Below are 27,084 nucleotides of genomic sequence, written 5' to 3' on the forward strand. Positions count from 1 at the left end.
GTTTCAGCACTTGAAATAAGTAATTTCTGAAAATAACCTTAGTTGTATTATTCTTAGGATTTATTTTTAATCTTTTTACTTTCATATGTGTGTGCATATATGATGTAGGGTAGATAAGATGACATAGATAATTGCCTGTTATGTACAAGATGTGTGAATATGCATATAGCTATGCAACCACACTGACATACCCTTGTTTTTGTTTAAGTAAGAATATTGCAATCAAGCACAGTGTGAATATCACTCTACAAAATCTATCCATTACCCTACTGGGCATGGCAGGTTTTGTTTTTTGAAGCAACTTTAAGTATTTCCATCTTCATTTTTTATTTGTAATAAAACACGGAGAATTTCCACGTAGTTTCACTTTGAATAAACACACATAGTTGTCTCAATTTCAAATTAAGATATGTTTGTTGTATGTGGCTTTGTGTATTATGCATGTCCGTTTTCAAGGGTTTGTATAGAAGTAGAGCAAAAAGACACTAACGCTCTAGAGGGAATGTTCTGTACTTTGACAAAGGTCCGTTTGATCATGTCTGCATTTGATTTCTGAGTGAGTGTCCCAGCTGTGTTGCTTGCTGCATACTAATGAATATAATGTGAAAACATTGTCTGAATTGGGTGCGTCTTGTCTGTTACAGTGCTCTGATTAAGTCTCTAGTTAAGTTCTGATACATTAATTCCATGAATGTATGACTCTGTCCAGCATGATATATACAGCAGTGCACCATTGAAATGCCATGGAAAACACCATTAAAATTCCATGAACCTTATATTCTTGTGTGTTCATGTCTTAATGATAGTTGCTTTATTCCTTGGTCTTGGAATATATTTAGCTCTTCTATACATTTTAGGGCCTGCTCCACTGAAATCATTGGTAGTTTTCCCATTTGCAACATACATGTTTTGTGTGTATGAGTTAGTTATGTTTTCCTGTAGTGGCTGGACTGCAAAGACCTACCACTGTTACAGTCTGAACTTTTATTGTTTTATCTACATTTGGCCTGGTCAGCCTAAAAACAGCAGGATCCAGGCCCATTATATGATTATCATTATTACTGTAGTACTTAGGAGTTCTGGTCTTGGACCAGGATGCCATTGTACTTGGTGTTGTAAAATCCAGAATGAAATGTTGGTCCCTGCCCTAAATATTGTACATTTGCATATAAAATAAGAGATAGCAGATGGATGCAAACTAGCTGTTTGAGTAGTACAGGGAAACAATGAGACCGTATTGGTCACTATGACGAGCAGTGGTCTCAGCACACCAGAGGGCTAACCATTGTTAAGCTTTTATGTAGACATCACAGCAAAGGTGAGTTTGGAGGAGGATAAAGAGATAATTTTATGTATGTGGACAAACACCTGTCAGGGATGGTCTTAATAATACTTAGTTCTGCCTCACTGCAGGGGATTGGACTAGATGACATATTGAGGTCCCTTACTGTCCTATGATTCTATGATTCTTTGTTTATGGGACCTTCCCAAGCATCAGGGGCAGCACAGGAGAAAGTATGAAGATGATTGTTTGAAAACTTAATAAATGGGCGCTGGAGGTTGGCTTCATAGAGAGTACACTGACAAAGTTTGTGGATACTAAGCTGGGAAGGATTGCAAGTGTTTTGGAGGATAGGATTGAAATTCAAACTGGAGAAATGGTCTGAAGTAAATAGGATGAAATTAAATAAGGACAAATGCAAACTACTCCACTTAGGAAGGAACAATCAGTTGCACACATATAGAATGGGAAATGACTGCCTAGGAAGGAGTATTGTGGAAAGGGATCTGGGGGTCATAGGGGATCACAAACTAAATATGAGTCAACAGTGTAACACTTGCAAAAAAAGCAAACATAATTCTGGGATGTATTAGCCGGACTGTTGTAAACAAGACACGGGAAGTAATTCTTCCACTCTTCTCTGTGCTGATTAGGCCTCAACTGGAGTATTGTGTCCAGTTCTGGGGGCGCCACGTTTCAGGAAAGATGTGGACAAATTGGAGAAAGTCCAAAGAGCAACAAAAATGATTAAAGATCTAGAAAACATGATCTATGAGGGAAGATTGAAAAAAATGGGTTTGTTTAGTCTGGAGAAAAGAAAACTGAGAGGGGTCATGATGATAGTTTTCAAGTACATAAAAGTTTGTTACAAGGAGGAGGGAGAAAAATTGTTGTTCTTAACCTCTGAGGATAGGACAAGAAGCAATGAGCTCAAATTGCAGCAAGAGAGGTTTAGGTTGGATATCAGAAAAAACTTCCGAACTGTCAGGGTGGTTAAGCACTGGAATAAATTGCCTACGGAGATTGTAGAATCTATGTCATTGGAGATTTTTAAGAGCAGATTAGACAAAGACCTGTCAGGGATGGTCTAGCTAATACTTAGCCCTGCCATGAGTGCAGGGTACTGGACTAGATGACCTCTTGAGGTCCCTTTCAGTCCTATGATTCTATGATTCATGGACTGAGTGGAGGTGGGAGTCAACATCTTCAATAGCGAATGAACGATGATAGGTAGGGTGGGGATAGGCTGAGAAGGGCCTTGAAAGTGAAAGACAAGCATCTTCTGTTTGTTGCAGTAGCCTTCTCCAAAACTACCCCCAGCTTCTTTGTTTTTGGGAGAAACAAACACCAAACTGGTATCTATCCCAGTCAAAAGAGGAGTCTGATACTCTATTGCCAAGTGACCCCTAGAAGTTGCCATCTGTAACCATGGTGTCCTGTGAAATCCAAACTGCAAACTACAAACCAAAACAAACTGTAAATTCATTAACATTCTCCAACAATAATCACAAAGTGGGGAGGAGAGAGTGGGCTTTGTGGTGGAGGACAGAGCAGGAAGGGATGCTCTTCTTCTTTGCTTGCTAATATCATCTACACTGTGTCCTAGCTGGCCAACTCAAGAGACCTCTTACAGTACCAGGAGTATCGGATATGAGCGCTCCTCATACTCTTATTGCCGCTTTGGGTGAGTTTTGCAACAAGACAACCCAAGGGCATGGGCTGCTCTTCAGACCCTACCCCACAATCCCATATGGCTTTCTTCCAAACAACAAGGTCAAACACCACTTAAAGGGACTTTTCAATTTGAAAATTGCTTTTATCTAAAAATTATGTATCTGAAACAAAATTATCTGCAACAAAATAGCAAAAAAAAAAATCTTTTTTCAGTTTACTTTGTGCATTTCGCAGCACTTTGTATAGCCACTTTCACAGTTCTCTATATAGGAGGAGGCCTGCAACTATTACCCAGAGCAGTGGTGGGATCCCATGGTATGAGGGCAGGTGTGCTTAGTGCCCTGGATTGTCATCTGCGCCTGTCCCTGGGGCCTTCACAAAGTTAAGGGAATATACTCCCTGCTTGCTTTTGGAGAACTCAACTGAAAAGGCTACACTGAAGCCTCTGGATTTACTTGTACCAGATTTGGCAAAGAGAACCCACTATGTTAGGATTTAAATATTAGTTCAGTTTTGTGTTGAGTCTGTGGTATAATTTTACATTATGGTGGCTCTTTCTGAAGTCCACAGTGGATGCTCTGGTTAATGTAATATAACTTCCTTATTTTGAAGCACCATCTTAATTGACCATAAATTTAACTCTTGGAGTCTGCCTTCAAGGTGGCACAATTGAATATTGGGAGTGTTAAAAATATTTTATACATTTTTTGGAAAAAATGAACTTTTTTTTGTGTTTTTGGGCATTGGCTCTTGCAAGAGAGAAGTGCTGTATGCTTTAGTCCTGAAGATAGAAATCTTGTTTTTCGGTTGACATTATTGGTTAGCAGCTAACGTGAGACTGTGTTACTTATAGAGGACATTATTTTCTAGTTATTAGGGAGGGACATGGATGTAGAACCCTTTGTGTTTGGCTGTTTGTTTTCATTTCTTCTTTAAAAAGAAAAGATCATTGTATTAAAGTAATGTATTTTTTTTAGATTTTTGTCTTTTTTAGTTTTCTTATTCAGATGAGAGCTGAGTGAAAATAAAATTTCTGCCCATGGGAAATTCTGATATTTAAACATTAGTTTTCCTCCCAATTCAAGCAGAAAACTGAAATATCAACATTTTTTGCAGAATAAAAAGTTCTGAAAAAAATTCTGTTTAGAAATGGCAAAACACCATTTCAGTATTCCTGCATTAAAATAGTTCATTTTGGTTTGTTGAACCAAATCAAAATGTTTTGTTTTAAGTCAGCTCAATATAAAACTTCATGTGCCTGTGATGCCATGGTGCCTGATGAAAATTTTAATTCAGGTGCTCCTTGCCCCCACCCTCCCCTCGGGCAGGGTTCCATGACTAGACTAGAGCTCCCCTGTTGCACCTGCAGTCATGTGATTCCCATGATGTGTCACATGGCTTGGTCAGAGGAGAGACCGCATGGAATCATAGGAGATGTAGAGTAGCGAAGAAGCACAGCCAGTAGAGGAAAATTGAACCTCGCGGACCCAGAACTACAACTTCCATGAGGCACGGAGACACTGTAGACAAATGCAGTTTAATGTTGAACTAACTTGAAACTAAAGGTTTTGGTTCAATTCAACAAACCAAATGTTTTGAGCAGGTTGAACCAACCCAAAATAGTTAGTTTAGATTTTCCTGGTGGAAAATCAAGTTTTCTACAAAATTGCATTTTCTGTTTTAAAAAAATCATTTCCATGGAAAATTCCCAACCAACTGTAGTATTTTAGAACAATAATATCCACAATGGACAAACAACAAATACTTTACAAATGATGATAACAAAGGAATAATTCTGTGAGCTAAGTCGCTTGTCCCCTTCTCCAGTATATCTCCATAGCAATCTGATGCATTTCTCACTTGTAAACCTGTTTTTTCTTTGAGAGAAATTATTCCCATATCACACACAGTTCTTCTGTTATGTAGTAATCTTATAAATAACAGCTCATAGGGAGCAATTTCTACCATGCAACGTATAAGTTACTTAACAGTGAAGGGGTGAAATCCTTGCCCTGTTGAAGTCTTTGGGAGTTTTGCCATTGACTTCTGTGGAGCCACGACTTTACTCAAGAACTTTTCTTTTAAAAAAATCAGTCTGTTTACACAGCTAAGGACAATTGCAGTCAGTTTAAAAAAAAAAAAGATCTTCAGTGTACTTGATGGCAAAAAAAGAAATGTAGCTAATATAATTACGATTCATCTGGTAACTTATGAATCCTTACTAGCTCTATACCATTTATAACACCTGATCAAAAATTTCTAATATTGGTGTATTGCCAAATAATGTTTGGTTTCCAACCAGATTTCCACTCCGCTAGCATACATTGTCCAATATGCCACACTTGAACAAGTGTGGAGGAATACAAGAAATTATTTGTATGAGTTTAAATTGCTTTAACTTAATGTTAGACTCACTCACACTTTTGGTAATATGTAAATGTATAGAAAGTCCATCTATTAATTTCTGAATACTGGCTAACATCATAGCAGAATTTTTGGGATCATTTTTGATCCTTTGAGAACTTCACATACTCAGCAGCTGACTTCCCAGTGGTCTGTTGCACATGGTCCATCCATCTGCTCACTGATTTTCCCCTACTACAATGACCTGACACCATTCCTTCCGTGATAACTTTCTCAGGGTTATTTCCATCTGTATGCCTGGTGTGATCAAAGTAGATAAATTTGTGCATGTTGATTTCTGACAACAGAGTCCACTTCTCTTCAGTAATATTTCAAACATAAGTGTTAGTCTTCTTTTCCATCCAGGAGATATGCTTGAGTCTTCGCCCGCACCACATCTTAAATGTTTCAATTTTTCTCTTGTCAGCGGTATTGTTTTTCCACGATTCACATCCATAAGTCACTATGGAAAAAATTAAGCTTTTCACTGGTCGAATGTCATACATTTTGCGATGCCATGGTTTTTTCACACTTCTGTATTTCATCAAAGCACATATTTAACTCAAATTTCCATCTCTCTCTGAAAAATTGAAAAGCACAAATAGACTGAAGTAGTCTGAGAAACATTGCATAAAGTATTGAGACCAGATGAGAGGTAGATGCAAGTTTTAGTAATAGGAATTTCAGCTCTCTCTCTTTCCATTGAGCGGATGGTGGTGGTGCAGCCTTCATAAAGTTCCTGGACCAGTTGCAGAAAGCTTTCAGGCATCCCGAACTCTTGCAGTGTGGCAAAAATGTGCTGGTGGAGCATGGATCCAAAAGCATCAGCCAGGTTGAGCCACACTATGGCACATTGTCTCTGTGCCCTCCTGGCCGTGTGGATGACCGTCTGAAGGACAAAGTTGTGTTCCTAGCAACCTTTGCATGACATGAAGCCTTGGTCCAGGTGATGCCATTTCAGATCCAGAGTGAACCTATGATCTTCCTCTAAGATGGGCAAGCATACCAACACTTTGGCATGCCCGCAGGTTTCCTCATCCAGCAGACATCTGTGTGTGCCATCGCAGAGATTCTATGAGATGTGGCCAGGATTTACTCCTCCCTACTGGCACCATGGCAGAAGATCAAACTCCTTGAACACCTTCCTGATCCCCCATATTTCATTCATCCTGAGGGGATCTGCCATGGCGAAGGTACTTCTTAACAAGGCAGACAACACCATCAGGTAGCTAGTGAAGAAGTGGATGTTTCTTTTCCAGAGGGCCAGCAATGAACTGGTGTACATCTCTCACAGGCAGGGCAGCACCAACATCCCTCAAGTGGGTGATCTGTGCAACAGTGCGGTGATCACTCACTCCTTCTGACGTGCCCGGATGCCATGGTGAGGAACATCGTGAAGAGTGCTATGCAGGATGTCATCAGGAAACAAATTGCCAGGACCCCCTCCAACCAAGCTGTCGCCACCTACCTGAGTGGCTCCCTGGAAGGCGAATTTGGAAGAGAGATGGGAAACTGTGCTTTGCTCTGGACTCATGCCCGCAATGCTATGCAACACGTGGAGAAGCGAATCGGTTGCCACTGGACATGGTGCAAGGAACGTCTGGAGCTGGGTGTTCTGGTGTCACAGGTGACAAATACAGAGCACATAATCATCACTCAGAGAGCTAGAACCGTGCTGGAGAGGATTCTGAAGGGTGCCATCCACTCGAGTAGATGGAAAACCTGAAATGGAAGCCAGACCAGTGCAAGGCCTTCGAGGTGACAGGCAAGTGGGACGCCAGCAACTGCTTCCTCCTTGTGGGCATCTTCTCCCGATTTGCCAACTGTAGGTTCATCTACAGGGACCGCCTCAGCTGCATCCTGCTGAAGGGAGTCGTCCACCAAGGGAATCGGGACAATCGATGCAGGAAGTGCGCCCATGCCAACGAGACACTACCCCACATCTTGTGTAGCTGCAAGCTCCATTCCAGAGCCTGGCAGCTATTACAAAATGCCATCCAGAATCGTCTAGCCAGAGTCATCCTGCCACCCCTGGGGAAGGTTGTTGTGAATGCCGCCATCCCTGGAACGGACAGCCAACTGCGACCAGATATCATCACCAACGAGGAACGGAAGAATATCATCATGGAGGATGTCATAATGCCCTTTGAAAACAGGACCCTAGCCTTCCACAATGCTCGATCTTGAAAACGGGAGAAATGCACCCCTCTGGCCGATATCTGGAGAGCTAGGGGCTACAAGGTTCAAACTCACGCTCTTATCGTTGGAGCCCGGGGCTCATGGGACCCCAGTAACAATCAAGTATTAAGAGAATGCGGAATGAGTCAATGCTATGCTCAGCGGCAACTCATGGTGTCAGACACCATCAGGTGGTCGAAGGACATCTAGAACACATTGACAATACCAGGAGAGATGAGCTGGAGTGCCGACCAGAAGTGAAATCAGAAAGTAACTGAAATACTTCTGTGAGGGATTATATCTACTAAGGGACAACCTATCCTAAATGCTCAATTACTGAGTGACAGTCTACACTCATTCCTGTATTTGCTTTCTACAACCAATTCTCTGTATAACTTTTCATGAGTGATGTACCCAAGTATTTGGATTCCAATACTAAACTGTATCATTAAACTCATTTAACTAAAATTGGGTTATTGCAGATTATGTGCTATATATATTTTATGACTTTTAAACCAGATTTTGTACTTTTGGATAAGCTCTACATCCAGACGTACAGACACTCTTTTCTTACCCTGTGTATTATATAATTTTAACATTAGCTTTATTAAATGTATATAATGACTCAAATGCTTTAGCCCAACAGGAGTGCAGATAACAGAAGTTTCATGAAATCTCAGTTGATTGCTTTCTTAGTTAAAACCCTTTTACAGAAAGAATACAAAAGTACTTGATAAGTCATTCAGATATAAAGCCACAGCAAAGACCAAAACAAACATCAAGCAACATAGGAAGGATGTTATTTTTTGTTTTTACAATTATAACAGGAAAATTGTTGTGTAGATATTTAGTCATCAAAGAAGCAATGAAAATAATAGTTAAGAAACATGGGAATGAGAAGAATGGAAACCTAGTATGCTCTTAGGTGTAAAGCACCAAGCACATCAGCATCACTTATCAGACCTGTCAACTTGCCAAGGCTCAAATTTGGGACACAATGTTTTCTGAAATGAAGGATGCAAAATTCAGAAAAATCGTTCAGGAAAGTTAAAATGCTGTGGGATTCTTTTCTTTTAGTGTAAATGACTTTCTGTAGTTTGAGTGTCAGTTCTTTGTCTAATATAAATAATGAACAATGGAGGTGACGATAAACCATCTTTGTGTGGAACATAGGTAACATAGGGATTAAAATGAGTGATGTACCTCATTTTGAGAGAGATTTAAGATATGCTTAACAATGGATTTCCCCTTAAATACTTTAAAAGGAGCTTTAACTTTTGCAAATTTGTCGTGAAAACCTCTGTGTCAAGGTTTTGTTGTAATTTTGTTCTTGAAAATAAATAATACATTTCTTCTTTGTTCACAGAGATATTTTGTTTGCATTCTTAGCTCTGTAAGATTCTAGGATTGTCACCATCTGTCCTCTGAAACCTATGATGGCTGAGTCAGTGTGAAGCGATGCAAACAGCTACAAGCGTAGTTGAAAGCGTTTTTGGTTTAGAATATCACCAGTTCAGTAAACACTGGGATTTGTAGTCTGTTACTTGCCAATTATTAAATTCTCAGCCATTTTCAGCTTTTTTTTTACACTTTATGAATTACATCTGGATGACAGCATGTTTTAATATATATTTTATTTTAATATAAATTGTTTATATAGTGTCTCTTGTTCACAATTATCCAAAAGTACTTGACAGGCTGTTTGGGAATTATTTCACCCACTGCTGAGCCTCTTCGTGGAACATGGCAACTAGTTAACTGCACACAACAGTTCAGGACAGGAAACAGACTGAAGAGAAATTTCGGGAGGCAGAATGTAATTAGCCAAATGGGAATTGAGTGAGGACACTGGGCTAAAACCTCTGTGCTTGGGAAAAAGTGCCCTGCTTATTATCTCATTTGAAAGATGTTAGCTGACAATGTTGTATGAACAGTGCATCCTGTTCTGACTCAGAAGAAGTTCTTTACCATCAGAATGCTTGAGTTTCCTAACATCAGATTAAGTTAGTGGATCCAATATTAAATTGGAAGGAAGCATGCCACCTACTGAATCACCAGCACTACCTCCTCTAGTATCTGCCTTTACCTTTGAATGTCTTTCTTCCTGACAGTGACCGGGCTTGATTCTGCTTAGTGTGTGAAGCATGATGAAATTGTAGCTCAAGGTGACGTGGCTACAGACTGCATTGTGTATATTTTAATTATTTTACAGCAACCAAGCAATGTTTTACTCTGGACAAGAGCAGTTAGATCTGTTCTTGATCAATATGTTTATAACTCTCTGGTTCACTTCTGAAGATATCTTTCTTAATATGTTGTGATAAATTTGTTTTATTGCATCCCAATAACTACTCTGTTTGTTAAACCTTGGCACTGGAATTCATTTTTAATGAAATCCATTTATCTTGTTAGCTTTTCATAATGGTTTCAGTAGTTTTTTTTTTTTTTTTTCAAGTAAAGAAAGGTCATGAATTGAAAAGATTACTTTTTGGAAGGAAAAAATTAAATGGTTCAGAATGGGTTTTTTAAATTAAATTGAAACAACTTAAGTCCTAACTTCCCCTCACATCTCCCTTGGAAACTCCCTCCTTTACTGTAACCTTGTGGTCTTGATGATATTCACAGAGACGCTGATGTACTGAATAAAGAAGTTCTTTAAGTTTTGAGTTTTGGAACATTACCAGTGTGTCTGAACCCAGGCTTCAAATTTTACTGGCATTTTGTTGGCAAACCAGTTTTTGGAGTCCCTTCTTATTTGAATATATTTCCTGATACCTTTGGCTATGTGTTACTGTGTTTTACATTCTGTCTCTTTTTAAAAATATATATATATATATATATATATATATATATATATATATATATATATATATATATATATATATATATATATATATATATATATATATATAAAAAGTAGAATAAACATATACAAAGAATTAATTTTAAAATATCTGGTATAAAAGTAAAATAAAGACACAAGAAAATTACCAACTGAAAATTCAAAGAGCACAAAAAAATAAGTGCCATTTTTATTGCTGAGGTACCAAAGTAGCAATCCCCTGTCCAGTCAGTGAGCCCAGTCCTCAAAACACTTTAAATGAAGCAGTCACAACTATGTGTAGCCACACTGACTTCATCCTCCTCACGATAGCACTATGTCTAGTAATAAGTGTTTACAGAATTGGGCCCTACGGTTGACACTCTTGTTGCTAGTACAATCCCCCAACCCGCTACCCCACCCCCGAGTGTATGTAACTGTAAGACATTTGGTTTTCAACCTGTGGTCCCTGGATGCCGAGGGTCTGCAGACTGTGTAAAGATTTCCAGAGGGGTCTGCACTTCCATTTGAAAATTTTTAGGGGTCCACAAATGAAAAAAGGTTGAAAACTACACCTGTAAAACAACCTTGTTAGCCCAGTTTCGTTCACAGTATCAGCAGACACAGGTCAGAAAAGATATGATGACCTTAATATGGTAGATACTTCTTTGTACAATAAGTGTTTATAGCAAGGTCGGAAAAACTAGCACTGTAAAATTCCAAGTCTTTTTGTAAATCTCTTTGGAACACCTTCATCACTTTTTCTTTTATATATATAAAGAGGATGCAGGAAACAAATATCTGGAGACTTAAGAGACTATTGCTTTAAATGATCACTTTGCATACTAGCACTAATATGGGAAAAGGCTGTTTTATGTGGAAACTGCTTGGATTTCTGCTATAAAAGAGAAATTTACTGGCATATTGATGAACTCCAACATGTAATAATGACTGGTAGGGTAGAATGTCTCTGATTGTGTTGCAAGTACTGCACTAAAGAATCAAAAATTTCAGGTAGTCTACACTGTGTAGAAATAGATGCCTCTCGAAAAGTAGCTGGGATTAGAGGCCTTTTCTGTGTAATTACACTGTGAAAATAAAGGGTAATGGTAAGTTCAGAAAATCTAGTGGAATATATTGTTAAAGATGAGCTTTTTTTTCCAGTGGAAGGAGTTGTTAACTTGAAAACTGTTATGCTCACAAAGATGCTTTTGTGTTCCCATAGATAAACTCATCATTTTATTAGTATATTTTGAGTTTAGTTAGAAAAACAAGTAGAAAACCTACAATGCATAACAACTTGGGAATGGGGTAAAGAGTTCTTTAGCCTATTGTGAATGGTAGGCAGTACATAAGAGAAAACAGCGTGGATTTTTAGCAAAGAGACTGAATGATTTGATACAGTTAGCCTTGAGTCTGCATTTCCTGACTTATGTGGGATTTAAACTAGACCCATAGCTAGCTTTAATGTAGATTTATTGGGGAAGAGAGATTAAGTTTTTTTAAACTTAGTTGAATTGTGTACATGCTCAAACAACTTACTTACCTGGTGAATAATTTACTATTTTATTCTTTGAAAGGGGCAAAACCATCCCTCCCTAAAATTTGTTTTAGGACTTATTGTTAGCGTGCAACAAAAAGATGTTATGCGGAATTCTGCTACGAAGGGTATTTTTATAAATGTAAGAACTACAAATTGGAATGGAAATGTCAATAGAACTGTCATTTAGAAGTAACAGTCTTTTCAGTAATGCATTTTAAGATCTGACAACTTTTCATCCCAGATGCTCCTGGGGAAAGCCTGAATTATAAAACCATAAATGGCATTATGTAGTAACGTCTGAGCATTTCTGTGTCAGTGCATTGGATCCTTGATTGACTTATCTTCTTTGATATGGTCCTATGGACCTTTGTAGCTATTGAAAATATTTTAAACTCTGTCAAGAGGAAGGCTTTGTTTCAGTACGGTTTATTCTTTAGAAAAGTATCCAGCTCAAACTGCCATTACCTAAATTAAGATGATGGATTACACATCAGATATCAGGCAGTATAATGAAATATATAAAACATGTCAATATGTACACTGCGAAGGATATAATGGCCTATGGCTACGGTTAAGTAATAAAAATGGAACAGAGAGTTGGCAGATGACCTCCTTGTCTGAAATATCATAGGAGACTTGGATCAAGTGGCATATCCTTTTTTTCAGCTTGACTAAAAAATATTATCTTCTAATACTAAGTGTTTCCAATTTTATGGCATTCTCTGTAAATGAAATCATAGTAACTATAATCAAGCAACTTGAAGGATGTGATTTTTTTTTTTTTTTAATCCCTCCCTTTCCCCACCCAGGACAAAGACATTCAGAGTTAAGGGTAGAAGTCTGTCTCTAACCTATGCCCAGGTATTTCAACATCTGGAATGTAATGTTTCCTTTTGTAATACCTCTGCAATACTGTAACACAGCAGGGTGCATTAATGAGACTTTCAGCTTTAAACCCACAACATCAATGAAATGTATAGTTGTCAGGCTGTTAACATTATTCAAACGTAGTTTTTGTGGTTTGAATTCCCATTTTATGTTGCTATATACACAAAAGCCATTTCATTGGCTAGCTGTGGGGACTGATGGTTCTTTGGCCCTGATATTTGTATGAACCATTTAAGTATTGTTTACTACTTTTGACAACATAGACTATAAATTATGTTGTGGAAAATTATTAATGTGCTAGTGTATTACCATTTAATATTTCAATTGTTTTAAACACCAGAAGTGCCCAGTTCACAGTTTGTCAGGTACCGCAAAAAATTTGTGATGGTGAAGAAAGTTTGAAATGAAATTAAAGCATTTTTTTCCAGAATCACATAAACGCTTTTCTTTGTCCCTACCTGTTGAGTATATTTAGTTTGAATGGGTCAATCTTCTGGATTCATCAGGGAGGTCTTCTGTCTTAATTCATTGTGCAACAGTGAGAAACACAGAACTTTATAAAAACATTGAAATGAAGGGGGAAGTGAAATAAGAGGAAATGAATGTATGAGATGACTTCATCATATTACATTATGCCATTGATGAACCCCATTTTCCTCCTTCAATCTAATCTGTCACAAATATAATCATTTATTTCTTCAGTGGGAACATCCATAGCTAAGAATGTAAAATCCATCTACAATTGCTTTTTTCTAGTAAAGAAAATTCAAACAACTTTTCTTTTCCAGAATCGAAACAACCCTGTCCACCCCCAAAAAAGCAACACACTTTATTAAGTTCAGAAGCACTTTATTATTGCCATGGAGCTGTGTGGCAATGCCTCCAGGGCTATCTCAGATAGCAGAAATAAATCTGTCTGCCTCCAGTTGTCTCAGCCTAGGTATTAGGAACTTCCCCATGTTGTGTACCTCCTTACAGAATTTCCTCTTGGCCTAAACAGTACAATCTCACTGTTCTCAAACTCTGTCTTGTTAACTGCTGCCAAACCTCTAACAGCTCCATGCATATGTTCCCTTAATCATATCTCTTTGTTTTAGAGGTCTGTGTTTGGTTTCAGAACTAACTTTTTTCCTACCCTGATTTTTTTACCATTTTTTGTAATCTGACTATCTATTGTTTGCCTGATTTTTTGTAACATGACTATCTATTGTTTGCCTGATAATTAAAGAACCTAGATCATATGAACAGAGAGGTGACAGGCAAGTTTGTTTCAGTAAAATTTGTAATCTGTCCTTAGCCCCATTTCCAAATTCAAATTAATGTCCTTGTTGGAGTACCATGAATTCAGTATCGTAGTTGAAGTGATGTTAATGAGTACAAAGAACCTCTCTGGCTCTGCTACTGGCTCCCAACACAAGGAAAGGTATACTTCAATACAAAAGGTTGACCATAGATAGGCAATCATAGTCTCAATAAGCAATTTGTCATGTCCAAGAGAAACAATTCTCAAGCTGTATTTCATGTGAAATGGAAGTGGGACTGGCAAAGACATCTTCTGGCTAGTGTTGTTTGAAAATTTTTCACATTGATTCCTGCAATAATGTGAAAAAAACATCTGTTGGACCTGTTAAATCTTCAGTCAGCTGTGGTTCAAGTATTTCTAATCAGTAAAGTGTTTTATAGTCCAAACTTCTCTTTCGCCCTTAGAATAACCTACTCCTTTGATAGTCGTGTGAGCAATTGAATCATTATGCAGAGATGTTCTGAGATTTCAGGAAGTGGTTACTTTTCTGTATTTTTGCTCTGTTTTCTCTCTTATCTAGCCACAGCCATTAATAAAATACCACATTTCAAATTTTTTTTAAAAAAAGGGTGGGGAGCAGATGAATAGCTCCTTCAGTAGCTATCTGCCATAACTTTCATTCCCAGTAGGCAGCAGAGAGTGCACTTGTACTTACTAGTTCTGACTATACAGCGTCATTATCTTGGTTACAGGAGGACGTTGAAGTCCTTGAATCTACTTCCTAAATTTCTAAGAAATAATTTTGCATGCCACTTACTCTTGTCTGATTAGTGCCTAAGGCAGGGGTGAGCAAACTTTTTGGCCCTAGGACCATATCGGGGTTGCGAAACAGTATGAAGGGCCGGGTAGGGAAGGCTGTGCCTCCCCAAACAGCCTGGCCCCCTCCCACTTTCTGCCCAGTGACTGCCCCCTCAGAGCCCCTAACCCATCCAACCCTCCCACCCCGCCCCCCCCGGCTCCCTGTCCCCTGACTGCACCAATCCCTATCCACACCCTACCCCCGACAGGCCCCCCGGGACTCCCATGCCTATCCAACCTCCCCGTCCCCTGACCTCCCCCAACTCCTGAGAACCTCCACCTCATCCAACTGCTCCCTGTCCCCGCCCCTTTATCATGCCACTTAGAGCGGCAGGACAGGCTTATTGGAAAGCCTTGGAGGTGGGCGGGCGCAAGCCGCGCTGCCCAGCAGGAGAGGTGGGCCAGAGCGCTCCCTGTGCAGTGGTGTGGCTGCGGGGGAGGGGTCAGGGGCTAGCCTCCCCAGCTAGGAGCTCAGGGGCCCGGGCAGGACGGTTCCGCGGGCCGGATGTGGCCCACGGGCTGTAGTTTGCTCACCTCTGGCCTAAGGCAAAACCAGCTTTAAGTTAAAAGAACTATTCTTTATTTGCATTAAAAGTGAGATTTTTCAGACTATAAATTATTTACTAGATTTATCTTGTATAGTCAAACACTGGTAACAACATGGGGATCTTTTTTGTCTGTTGTTTAATGTATCTCTTCCCCAAAACTTAAAATGAAATGAAGGATCATAATAGTGTTGAAATATGTTTTAAACAGTTCTCATAGTAAGATTTTTTTTTTAAATTAATGTTGACTCATTTGGTGGTGTTCAAGTGTACTTTCTACATATTCCCAGAGGAAAGTTAGTATTCTTTTAAGTTAAACTATTTTAACAGCAGAGCGCAAGCCTAAAACAAACCAGTGTTCTCTAGAGTTCTCAGAAGGTGTAGATTTATTTACTGTAGTTAAATCATAATTAGTTCTCAAGGGATAGTGTATCTTTTAAACTGCTTTATTGCCACCATATTGGTTTCTAAATAATCAGAAACTGCTGCTGTTATATTCTAGAGTATGAACAAAAATTTGCTCTAAGTAGAAACAAATGTCTGGAATCGCTACTTGTCACTTATTGAAGATAGTGACACAAGTTAGAAGAAATAAGTACTTCCCTGAGAAATACTGAAGAAATACAGCCATCAGCGTTTTAAAGAGCACCTTAAATGAACTATGGTCATATCTTTTTTCCAGAATTAGAGATTCAGTATTATTTCACTTGATCATTTTTCAGTTAGCTTCTCTTTTTGGATTTTCCATTGCCCTTTTCACCTAATCATAAATTATAACTGAAAATGAATAACTGATTTTAATTTGATGTAAAATATTAACCTCTATTTAAATGTTGATGGTAGATTTTCATGAACAAAGCTGACTGTTTTAGCTGACAATCTTTTTCTTTAATTGGCAGGTTGATGTTCGATTTGCCTCAGGAAATGGATTTAATAGCCATTGCAGTTCGACAAACACAAGGGAAAGGTAAGTAGGTTTTCTTGCAATACTAACAGAAAGAAGATAGTTTATTGTATTTAGTTAGTAATGTAGTTTATGTGGATCATTTATAATAGGGCTGTCAAGCGCTTAAAAAATTAATTGTGATGAATCACACTGTTAAATAATAGAATACCATTTATTTAAATATTTTTGGATGCTTTCTACATTTTCAAATATATTGATTTCAATTACATCACAGAATACAAAGTGTACAGTGCTCACTTTATTTTTATTTTGGATTACAAATATTTGCACTGTAAAAAACAAAAGAAATAGTATTTTTCAATTCACCTAATACAAGTACAATCCCTTTATCATGAAAGTGGAACTTACAAATGTAGACTTATGTACAAAAATATAACTGCATTCAAAAATAAAAGAATGTAAAACTTCAGAGCCTACAAGTCCACTAAGTCCTATTTCTTATTCAGCCAATCGCTCAGACAAACAAGTTTGTTTACATTTGCAGAAGATAATGCTGCCTGCTTCTTGTTCACAATGTCACCTGAAAGTGAGAACAGGCATTCCCATGGCACATTCTAGCTGGCATCGCAAGATATTTACATGCTAGATGCCCTAAATCCTTCAAACCCAGGATGAAAAAGGAGCGGGATAATCGCCTGAAAGGGAAAGGAGAGGGCTGGGGATGAGCCAAGACCCGCGCCGGACAGCTCAATACCCCCTTAGGGAAGTCGGGCCCCAGCTCAAGTTGAGCGGTGCAGCCCATCCCATGCCCTGCCTGCGACTCCGGATAGCAGTTCAGGCCTCCGTCAGCTTCAGGTGCTGTCGACACCTGAAGCCTTGCAGGCAGCTCAGGAGATCCTGATACTTGCGTTGCCGCCCACACCGGCTCCAGTGGTACTCTGATCTCGGGGTAAACCCCGCCATAGGGCCTCTACATATGTCCCGCCTCAGAGGCACAGTTCCCCATCACGTGGGATGTCCCACCACCGCTCCCCTGCCCAAAGCTGTGACGCCTCAGAGCTAGAGGCGCAGGCTCAGCGGAGCCATCTTTGGTCCCCAGACCTTGGGTACCAACAGCAGGATTCGAGGTGTACCTCAACCTGTAGCCTGGCACAGACCCACTGAGGCATGCAGAGGCAGAGGCACTGAGACTGACCCCTCACATCGCCAAGAGCTTGGTACAGATCCTGGGATTGATCAGGGGACCGAAGCCACTGGTCACCAGCCCATCGTCATCAGTCTTCAAGATGGCGATCGCCCTATTTGGGAAGATCCTCCCAGCAACCGGTGCGTGATAGCTCCCAGTCCCACTTTACATCTGGTACCAGTTGGGTAGCATAAAGCGTAGATTGCTAGGCTTCCAATGCCAATCCGCCAAACGCTGTCAGTCCCCAAAGCCCAGACCAAGATCTTCATCTCAATCGGACAGGTCTACCTTCAGGCGCAGTGACCAGCACCAGTCAGATAAGCAGGGTTCCGTCACTGTGGGACACCCTACAATACTTGCACTGCCGCCTACATCATCAGCACCAAAACCTGTCCCATGGTCCCAAGCGCAGTGGCCGGCGCCATGGTACCCATGGTACCTTTGGGGGTTCACCCAGCCTTCCCAGGCTGTGCACTCTGTGCCGGGCACCTCAGACAGGTCAGCGGCCTCAACATTCTAACCCCCTCCAGTTCCCGAGACTTATGGGGGAAGGACCTCACAGGTCCAGGAGGACCCAGGGAAGCAGCCTGCTGAACAACCAATAGATGTTGAGGGTCCTGCGATACCGGCAGCCTCATATGGTGAGGATGAGATCATGGAGCCCCCTAACTCAGTTCCTTAGGATGATGCTAAGGCGCACCAGGATCTATTGAAGAGGCTTGCTTCTAACCTGGGGCTTCAGGCCAAGGAATTGGAGGAGCCTTCGGTCTCTGTATTTGATGTCCTTTGCTCCTCAACACCTGCCATGGTGGCTTTACCCCTTCATGAAGGGGTATCGAAGATTACCACTGCCTTGTGGCAGACTCCCTTCTCCTTGCCCCCCATTTCTAAAAGGGCCAAGTGCAAGTACTTTGTGCCAATCAAGGGGCATGAATACTTATATTCCCACCCGGCTCCAAATACCCTGGTGGTAGAGGCAGTTAACCACAGGGAGAGGCAAGGTCAACTCGGGGCTACCCCCAAAAACAAAGACTCAAGGAGGCTGGATCTCTTTGCACGAAAAGTTTACTTGTCTTCCAGCCTGCAGTTGAGAGTGGCCAATCACCAGGCCCGCCTTGGCCACTGTGATTACAACATGTTGCAGGCCATGGCCAACTTCGAGGCTTTGCTTCCCAAAGAGTCCAGGAAGGAATTCTGGGCGATCCTCGAGGACGGCACAGCTGTGGCCAGAGCGGCCCTCCAGGCCCTCCTTGGCCGCTATGATTACAACATGTTGCAGGCCGTGGCCAACTTCGAGGCTTCACTTCTCGAAAGGTCCAGGAAGGAATTCTGTGTGATCCTCAAGGAGGGCACAGCTGTGGCCAGAGTAGCCCTCCAGGCAGCTTCGGATGTGGCAGATTCTGCCGCCTGCAACATGGCCTCCACCATTTCCATGTGGCGAGCTTCCTGGCTGCTCCTCTTGGGCTTGTCCACTGAGGCTCAGCAGTCTATGCAGGACCTTCCCTTCAATGGCCAGGCCCTGTTTGCAGAGAAGACAGACAGCAAGCTGCTCAGTTTAAAGGACTCCCGAACCACCCCAAAAACTCTGGGACTTTACGTCCCAGGCCTGGCATGTACGTGGTTCAAACTGAGCCAGCCTCAGCAGGACCCGCTTCACAGGAAGGCCAAGGGCTACAAACGCCGCCTGAGCCACCCTCTGCTCAGAAACAAGCAGGGGGTCAAGCAACTGTTTTGAGGGTGTGCCTGAGGGCGACCTACCAGACTATTCCCTGGATCCATCTTCTGTTTGTTCCATCTGCCTTTTCTTTTTCCTTCCTGCATGGACCACTATAACCTCGGACCACTGGGTTCTGAACACAGGGCTATACCGCCCAGTTTCTACCACCACCACCCCAAGGCTCCTTCCCTGTTGCTCTTCAGAGTCTCCTCATGCAGGAGGTTCAAGGGTTACTGCAGCTGGGTGCGGTGGAGGAGGTTCCTCTCGAATGCAGGAACAAGAGGTTCTATTCCTGGTACTTTTTAATTCCAAAGGCCAAGGGCGGTCTACAGCCCATTCTGGATCTGCGAGACCTTTAGGTAACAAGTACCTAAAGAAGCTGAAGTTCCACTTGGTCTCCCTGGCCTCTATCCTCCCTTCTCTGGATCCAGGAGACTGGTATGCCGCCCTTGACTTGACGGGTGCATACTTCCACATAGAGATCTTTCAAGGACACAGATGCTTCCTCTGGTTTATGGTGGGACCTGGCCACTACCAATTTACAGTCCTCCCGTTTGGCCTAGCAACAGCACTGAGGGTGCTCACCAAGTGCATGTCAGTGGTGGCGGCTTACCTCAGTGCTGGGATATCCAGATCTACCAGTACCTCGACGGCTGGCTGATCAAAGGCAGCTCCAGGTCTCAAATCCAAAAGGATGTTGCAGTGTTGCGGGCCATGTGCCACTCCCTGGGCCTAATGGTGAATGACAAAAAGTCAACTTTAGTTCCAGTGCAAAGGATAGAGTTCATTGGAGCGGAGCTTGACTTGTCCTGCGCCAGAGCATTCCTGCCACTACAAAGGTTCCAGACATTGGCGGACCTCATCGCGGAAGTCTCTGCGTTCCCCCTCACTAGGGCTAGTTTTTGCTTGCATCTGCTGGGCCACATTGCAGCTTGCACATACATTGTCCACCATGCCAGGCTCCAGATGCAGGCCCTGCAGCAATGGCTGGCTATGGTCCATTCCCAGTCCAGGGATCGCCTGGAAAAGATCGTTACCATACCCCCCCGCCCCAGTAATATTCACCTCACTGCGTTGGTGGACTGATCGTGAGAAGGTTCTAGAGGGAGTTCTGTTCGACAACCCCCTTCAGTCCGAGTTGGTGTCGGATGCCTCAGACCTCGGCCGGGGTGCACACCTCAGAGATCTCCTGACCCAGGGTATGTGGTCCCCAGAGGAGATGACGCTACACATAAACTTCAAAGAACTCAGAGCAGTCCGCTTGGCATGCGGGGTCTTCCTACCTCATCTGTCGAGCAAGGTAGTGAGAGTTCTGACAGCCTCAGTGTTTTACATCAACAGGCAAGGAGGAGTGTGCTCGTCGGCTCTCTGTCAGGAGGTGCTCCGTCTCTGCAACTTCTGCATCAATCAAAAGATGCACTGGGAGCCTTGTCGCCTCCCTGGCGTCAAGAACACGTTAGCTGATCACCTCAGCAGGGCCTTCTCCTCTCACCACAAGTGGTCGCTCCACCGGGAGGTAACCTACACCATCTTCCAGAGGTGGGGAACTCCCTAGGTGGACCAGTTCGCCACCAGGCAAAACAGAAAATGTTATCGGTTTTGGTCTGGGAAAGGACTCCCTCTCCAATGCCTTCCTCCTGTCATGGTCGGGGAGCCTGATGTACACATTCCCTCTGATTCCACTCATCAGCAAGGTCCTGGCAAAGATCACGAGAACCTGTGCTCTGGCTCTCTTGATCACCCTAGCGTGGCCTTGCCAGCACTGATTCGCCACGCTCATGAACCTGACAGTGGCCCCTCCCTGGCCTCCTGCCTGTCCTAGTGGACTTGCTGTCACAGGACCATGGTCGGCTCTTATACCCCAACCTCGCATCCCTCCACCTCTCGGCATGTATGTTGTGTGGCTGAACCCAGAGGAGTGGACCTGTTTGGAAGGAGTCCAACAAGTCCTCCTGGGAAGTAGGAAGCCCTCAATCAGACTGACCTATCTGGCCAAATGGACAAGTTTTCCTGCTGGGTGTCCGAGCGTGGCATCTCTCCCTCACATTCTTCCATACAATCTGTCTTAAACTACTTGCTTCATTTGAGGAACCCAGGCCTGGCACACTCTTCCATTAGAGTGCATCTCGTGGCCATCTCCACTTTTCACCTGACGATCCAGGGCCTGACGGTGTTTTCTCATGACATAACGTTCAGATTCTTGAGCAGTCTCAAGAGACTCTTCCTGCAGGTACAGGCCCCTGTCCTGCAATAGGATCTTAACTTAGTCCTTTCTAGGCTCACGGGCCTGCCCTTTGTGCCACTGGGCTCCTGCACCCTTCCCACCTGTCATGGAAGGTCGCTTTCCCGGCGCTGATGACATCAGCGAGACGAGTCTCTGAGATTAAACCTTGATCTCAGAACCGCAATACACAGTCTTCTACAAATACAAGATTCTGCTGTGGCCCCACCCAGCCTTCCTGCCGAAGGTGGTGTCTACCTTCCATATGAAACAGGACATCTTCCTCCCAGTGTTCTGTCCCAAACCGCACAAGACCAGTGAGGAGAGGCATCTTCATGCACTGGACGTCCAGAGAGTCTTGGCTTTTTAGCTGGAATGTACCAAACCTTTCGGTAAATCAACTCAGCTTTTCATTGCCACAGCGGATTGGATGAAGGGCCTTCCGGTGTCCTCTCAGAGGATTTCCAATTGGATCACCTCTTGCATAAGGACCTGTTACGACCTGGCGGGGGTTCCACCGCCACCAATTGTCAGAGCCCACTCAACTAGAGCTCAGGTGTCCTGGGAGGTCTTCCTGGCGCACGTCCCCATCCAGGATATCTGAAGAGCTGCAATGTGGTCCTCTGTTCACATGTTCACGGCGCATTATGCCATCACTCAGCAGGCCAGAGATGATGCTGGGTTCAGCAGAGCTGTGTTGCAATCTACATGTCTGTGAACTCCTACCCGTCTCCAATGGTACTGCTTGGGAGTCACCTAATGTGGAATGGACATGAGCAAGCACTCGAAGAAGAAAAGACAGTTACCTGTTCTGTAACTGGCTTTCTTCTAGATGTGTTGCTCATGTCCATTCCACAACCCGGCCGCCTCCTCCACTGTCAGAGTTTACAGCAAGAAGGAACTGAAGGTGGGGGGAGCCAGCGGTGCCCCTTATACTGCATCATGCAGGTGCCACTCCAGAGGGTGCCAGAGCTGGTCCCCCAAGGATACTGCTGAGGGAAGAACTTCTGGCACCAGTGCATGTGGCAAGTACACACGCCTAATATGGAATGGACATGAGCAACACATCTCGAAGAACGCCAGTTACGGAACAGGTAACTGTCTCTTCTTTGGTTTTAGTGCAGTTACGTAACAAAAAAAAAATCTACTTTTGTAAGTTGCACTTTCATGATCAAGAGACTGCACTACAGTACGTGTATGAGGTGAACTGAAAAATACTATTTCTATTATCATTTTTACCGTGCAAATATTTGTAATAAATTATAATATAAAGTGAGCAGTGTGCACTTTGTGTGTTGTAACTGAAATCAATATATTTGAAAATGTAGAAAAACATCCACAAATATTTAATAAATTTCAATTGGTATTCTGTTTAACAGCGCAATTAAAACTGCGATTAGTCACAATTTTTTTTTAATCATGGTTAATTTTTTTGAGTTAATCGTGTGAATTAACTGTGATTAATCGACAGCCTTAATTTGTAGACACAGGAAAAAATATTTTTGGAGAGCCCAGGGGGTTGATAGCAGTTTTTTCCCCTTTTACTCTTACTAATTTGAATCCAGCCCAAGTTAGAAATGACCAAAAGTAGTTATCTCATGGATGTTTGGTAGCTTACATAGAATGAATTGGTGGCATTGTTTTAATTCCTACTGAAAAGTCTTCTGTATCACACAAACTGCCATCACCACAGTTGGCACTGAACCAAACCAGAACCAAAACTCCCATTGACTTCAGTGCAGCAGGACTGGGCCTTGAATTGGCATGGAGCAGTAGTTCTCAACCTACAGCCCACGGGTCACTTGCAGCCCAATCAGCACACAGCTGTGGCTCATGTGACATCCTCATGGCCACACAGGGAGCATGTATATTGGTGTGGATGCGACCTATATAACACACACAATGCTACAATGTGGCCCACAATGGTAAATAGGTTGAGAACCACGGGCATGGAGTCTGTTTTGTGGATAGATAGAAGGCTTCAGTCTCCAGGAACGTTTCACAAGTACATTTTCATTTAAAAACAAACATAAGTAGTTCATAAAAACATATGATCTACAAGATACCAAGGAATTTTTGGGAACATATCGTGTGCAATGCTTTTGATTTCTTTATGACGTTTCTATAAACATGATTACCTGAACACACATTAACAAACTACATTCAATTTTAAAGTATTGGTTTTTTCTTTGAAATAATCTGGAACAGTTTTAGAGCCCTCTGTGTAGATTTTTCAAGTGGATGCTATTTTTGAAAAACTAATTCTTATGCTGCTGCTTTCTACATTAACTAGTATGAACTTTGTAAACACAAAACAAACCTCCCCCCACCAATTTCTTTTTCTTTCATGTTTGTTTGTTCACTGTTGTGGATTTTTTTCAGGTCGTGGTGGAAATGTCTGGCTCAGTCCTGTGGGATGTGCTCTATCAACTTTACATGTTTCCATTCCTTTGTGTTCCCAGCTGGGACAGAGAATTCCTTTTATTCAGCACCTGATGTCCCTGGCTGTGGTGGAATCAGTGAGATCAATACCTGGATATCAGGTATCTAATTTTAATTCATTTTAATATTCCTATTATTTTCACATTTCATTCAGTTCAGTCTGTACCTGACCTTCATAACTAGGTTGTGTCATTGAAACCATAGATCAATGATACTCAGACTGAGGCTCACAAGCTGCATGTGACTCTTTAAAATGTCTACTATGGCTCTTTGCAGTACATGATATTAAAACACTGTGATTTAATTATTAACCAATTGGGATACTTTTGCTATGTTATTAACCAAAAATAATAATACTTGATCATCCATTTTGCTGTGAGAATTTATATATATATAATAAAATGTTAAAAACTAAGTATTTCCTGTCATACTGTTTAAATATGAATACATAGTATCATAGTAAATGAAACAATAAATTAACACTACTGTGCCTCTTTTGGGCAATGTTGATCCCTAAGTTGTTTCCCGAACCACTGAGGTCTGAGTATCACTGCCAATGAGTTCAGCTCTTCAGTAATACTGGATTGTATAATTCCTGTGTGATATTAAAAGAATGGATGGATTTAGCCTTCCGATTTATTTGTATGTGTTTTTAATAGATTCGATGCTTGCAGAGTGAATGCCTGCTATTGATTAGATTGAGTCTAGCAAACTCATTTCACTTATAATCTGATGAGCATTTGCGCCAAAGCCCTGGTATACACTAGGAGCTGAGGTTGAATTTAGCAGTGTTAAATCGATTTAACTCTGCACCCGTCCACACGACGAAGCCCTTTTTTTCGACTTAAAGGGCTCTTAAAATCGATTTCCTTACTCCACCCCCGACAAGGGGATTAGCGCTGAAATCGGGCTTGCTGGGTCAAATTTGGGGTACTGTGGACGCAATTAGACGGTATTGGCCTCCGGGAGCTATCCCAGAGTGCTCCATTGTGACCGCTCTGGACAGGTCTCTCAACTCAGATGCACTGGCCAGGTAGACAGGAAAAGGCCCGTGAACTTGTGAATTTCAATTTCCTGTTTGGCCAGCGTGGCAAGCTGCAGGTGACCATGCAGAGCTCATCAGCAGAGGTGACCATGATGGAGTCCTAGAATCGCAAAAGACCTCCAGCATGGACCGAACGGGAGGTACGGGATCTGATCGCTGTATGGGGAGAGGAATACGTGCTATCAGAACTCCGTTCCAGTTTTCGAAATGCCAAAACATTTGTAAAAATCTCCCAGGGCATGAAGGACAGAGGCCATAACAGGGACCCGAAGCAGTGCTGCGTGAAACTTAAGGAGCTAAGGCAAGCCTACCAGAAAACCAGAGAGGCAAATGGCCACTCCGGGTCCAAGCCCCAAACATGCTGCTTCTGCAATGAGCTGCATGCCATTTTAGGGGGTTCAGCTACCACTACCCCAGCCGTGTTGTTTGACTCCTTCAGTGGAGATGGAGGCAACACAGAAGCAGGTTTTGGGGACAAGGAAGATGATGACGATGAGGTTGTAGATATCTCACAGCAAGCAAGCAGAGAAACCATTTTTCCCGACAGCCAGGAACTGTTTCTCACCCTGGACCTGGAGCCAGTACCCCCCGAACCCACCCAAGGCTGCCTCTTGGACCCGCCAGGCGGAGAAGTGAACTCTGGTGAGTGTACCTTTTAAAATACTATACATGGTTTAAAAGCAAGCATGTTTAATGATTAATTTACCCTGGCATTCGTGGCTCTCCTAGATACACTCCCAAAGCCTTTGCAAAAGGTTTCTGGGGAGGGCAGCCTTATTCCGTCCACCATGGTAGGACGCTTTACCACTCCAGGCCAGTAGCATGTACTTGGGAATCATTGTAGAACAAAGCATTGCAGTGTATGTTTGCTGGCATTCAAACAACATCCGTTCTTTATCTCTCTGTGTTATCCTCAGGAGAGTGATATCATTCATGGTCACCTGGTTGAAATAGGGTGCTTTTCTTAAGGGGACGCTCAGAGGTGTCTGTTCCTGCTGGGCTGTTTGCCTGTGGCTGAACAGAAATGTTCCCCGCTGTTAGCCGCGGGGAGGGGGGATGGGCTAGCCACGTGCTGGGGGGAGGCAAAATGGGACCTTGTCACAAAAGCACATGTGCTGTGTATATAGTGTTAACAGCAAGGTTTACCATGAAAGAGTGCACCCATTGTTCTATAAAATGTGTCTTTTTAAATACCACTGTCCCTTTTGTTTTTCTCCACCAGCTGCATGTGTTTCAAGGATCACAGGATCCTCTCCGTCCCAGAGGCTAGCGAAGATTAGAAGATGAAAAAAACGCACTCGTGATGAAATGTTCTCTGAGCTCATGCTGTCCTCCCACACTTACAGAGCACAGATGAATCCGTGGAGGCAGACAATGTCAGAGTGCAGGAAAGCACAAAATGACCGGGAGAAGAGGTGGCAGGCTGAAGAGAGTAAGTGGCTGGCTGAAGAGAGGGCTGAAGCTGAAAGGTGGTGGCAGCGTGATGAGAGGAGGCAGGATTCGATGCTGAGGCTGCTGGAGGATCAAACCAATATGCTCCAGTGTATGGTTGAGCTGCAGGAAAAGCAGCAGGAGCATAGACCGCCGCTACAGCCCCTGTGTAACCAACCGCCCTCCTCCCCAAGTTCCATAGCCTCCTTGCCCAGATGCCCAAGAACGCGGTGGGGGGGGCCCCTCCGGCCACTCCACCCCAGAGGATTGCCCAAGCAACAGAAGGCTGGCATTCAATAAGTTTTAAAGTTTTAAACTTTTAAAGTGCTGTCCTTCCCTCCTCCTTCCCTCCTCCACCACCCCTCCTGGTGCTTCTTTCCTCCACCACCCCTCCTGGGCTACCTTGGTAGTTATCCCCCTATTTGTGTGATGAATGAATAAAGAATGCATGAATGTGAAGCACCAATGACTTTATTGCCTCTGCAAGTGGTGATCGAAGGGAGGTGGGGAGGGTGGTTAGCTTACAGGGAAGTAGAGTGAACCAAGGGGTGGGGGGTTTCATCAAGGAGAAACAAACAGAACTTTCACACCGTAGTCTGTCCAGTCATGAAACTGGTTTTCAAAGCTTCTCTGATGCGCACCGCCCCCTCCTGTGCTCTTCTAACCACCCTGGTGTCTGGCTGCGCGTAACCAGCAGCCA

The 27,084-nt window shown here is 42.6% G+C and overlaps 1 protein-coding gene across 1 annotated transcript in view; it reads left to right on the top strand.

Annotated features, from left to right (window-relative positions):
- The window catches only part of HLCS (holocarboxylase synthetase), a 212,719-nt gene that overhangs the window by 169,482 nt on the left and 16,153 nt on the right, over nt 1-27,084 (top strand). The window contains exons 7-8 of the mRNA XM_073361038.2: nt 16,335-16,402; nt 23,849-24,009. Of these exons, the coding sequence (XP_073217139.2) occupies nt 16,335-16,402; nt 23,849-24,009 (229 nt within the window). The remainder of the gene's footprint in view (nt 1-16,334; nt 16,403-23,848; nt 24,010-27,084) is intronic.

Source organism: Lepidochelys kempii, chromosome 1, assembly GCF_965140285.1.
Source record: "Lepidochelys kempii isolate rLepKem1 chromosome 1, rLepKem1.hap1, whole genome shotgun sequence".
NCBI lineage: Eukaryota > Metazoa > Chordata > Testudines > Cheloniidae > Lepidochelys > Lepidochelys kempii.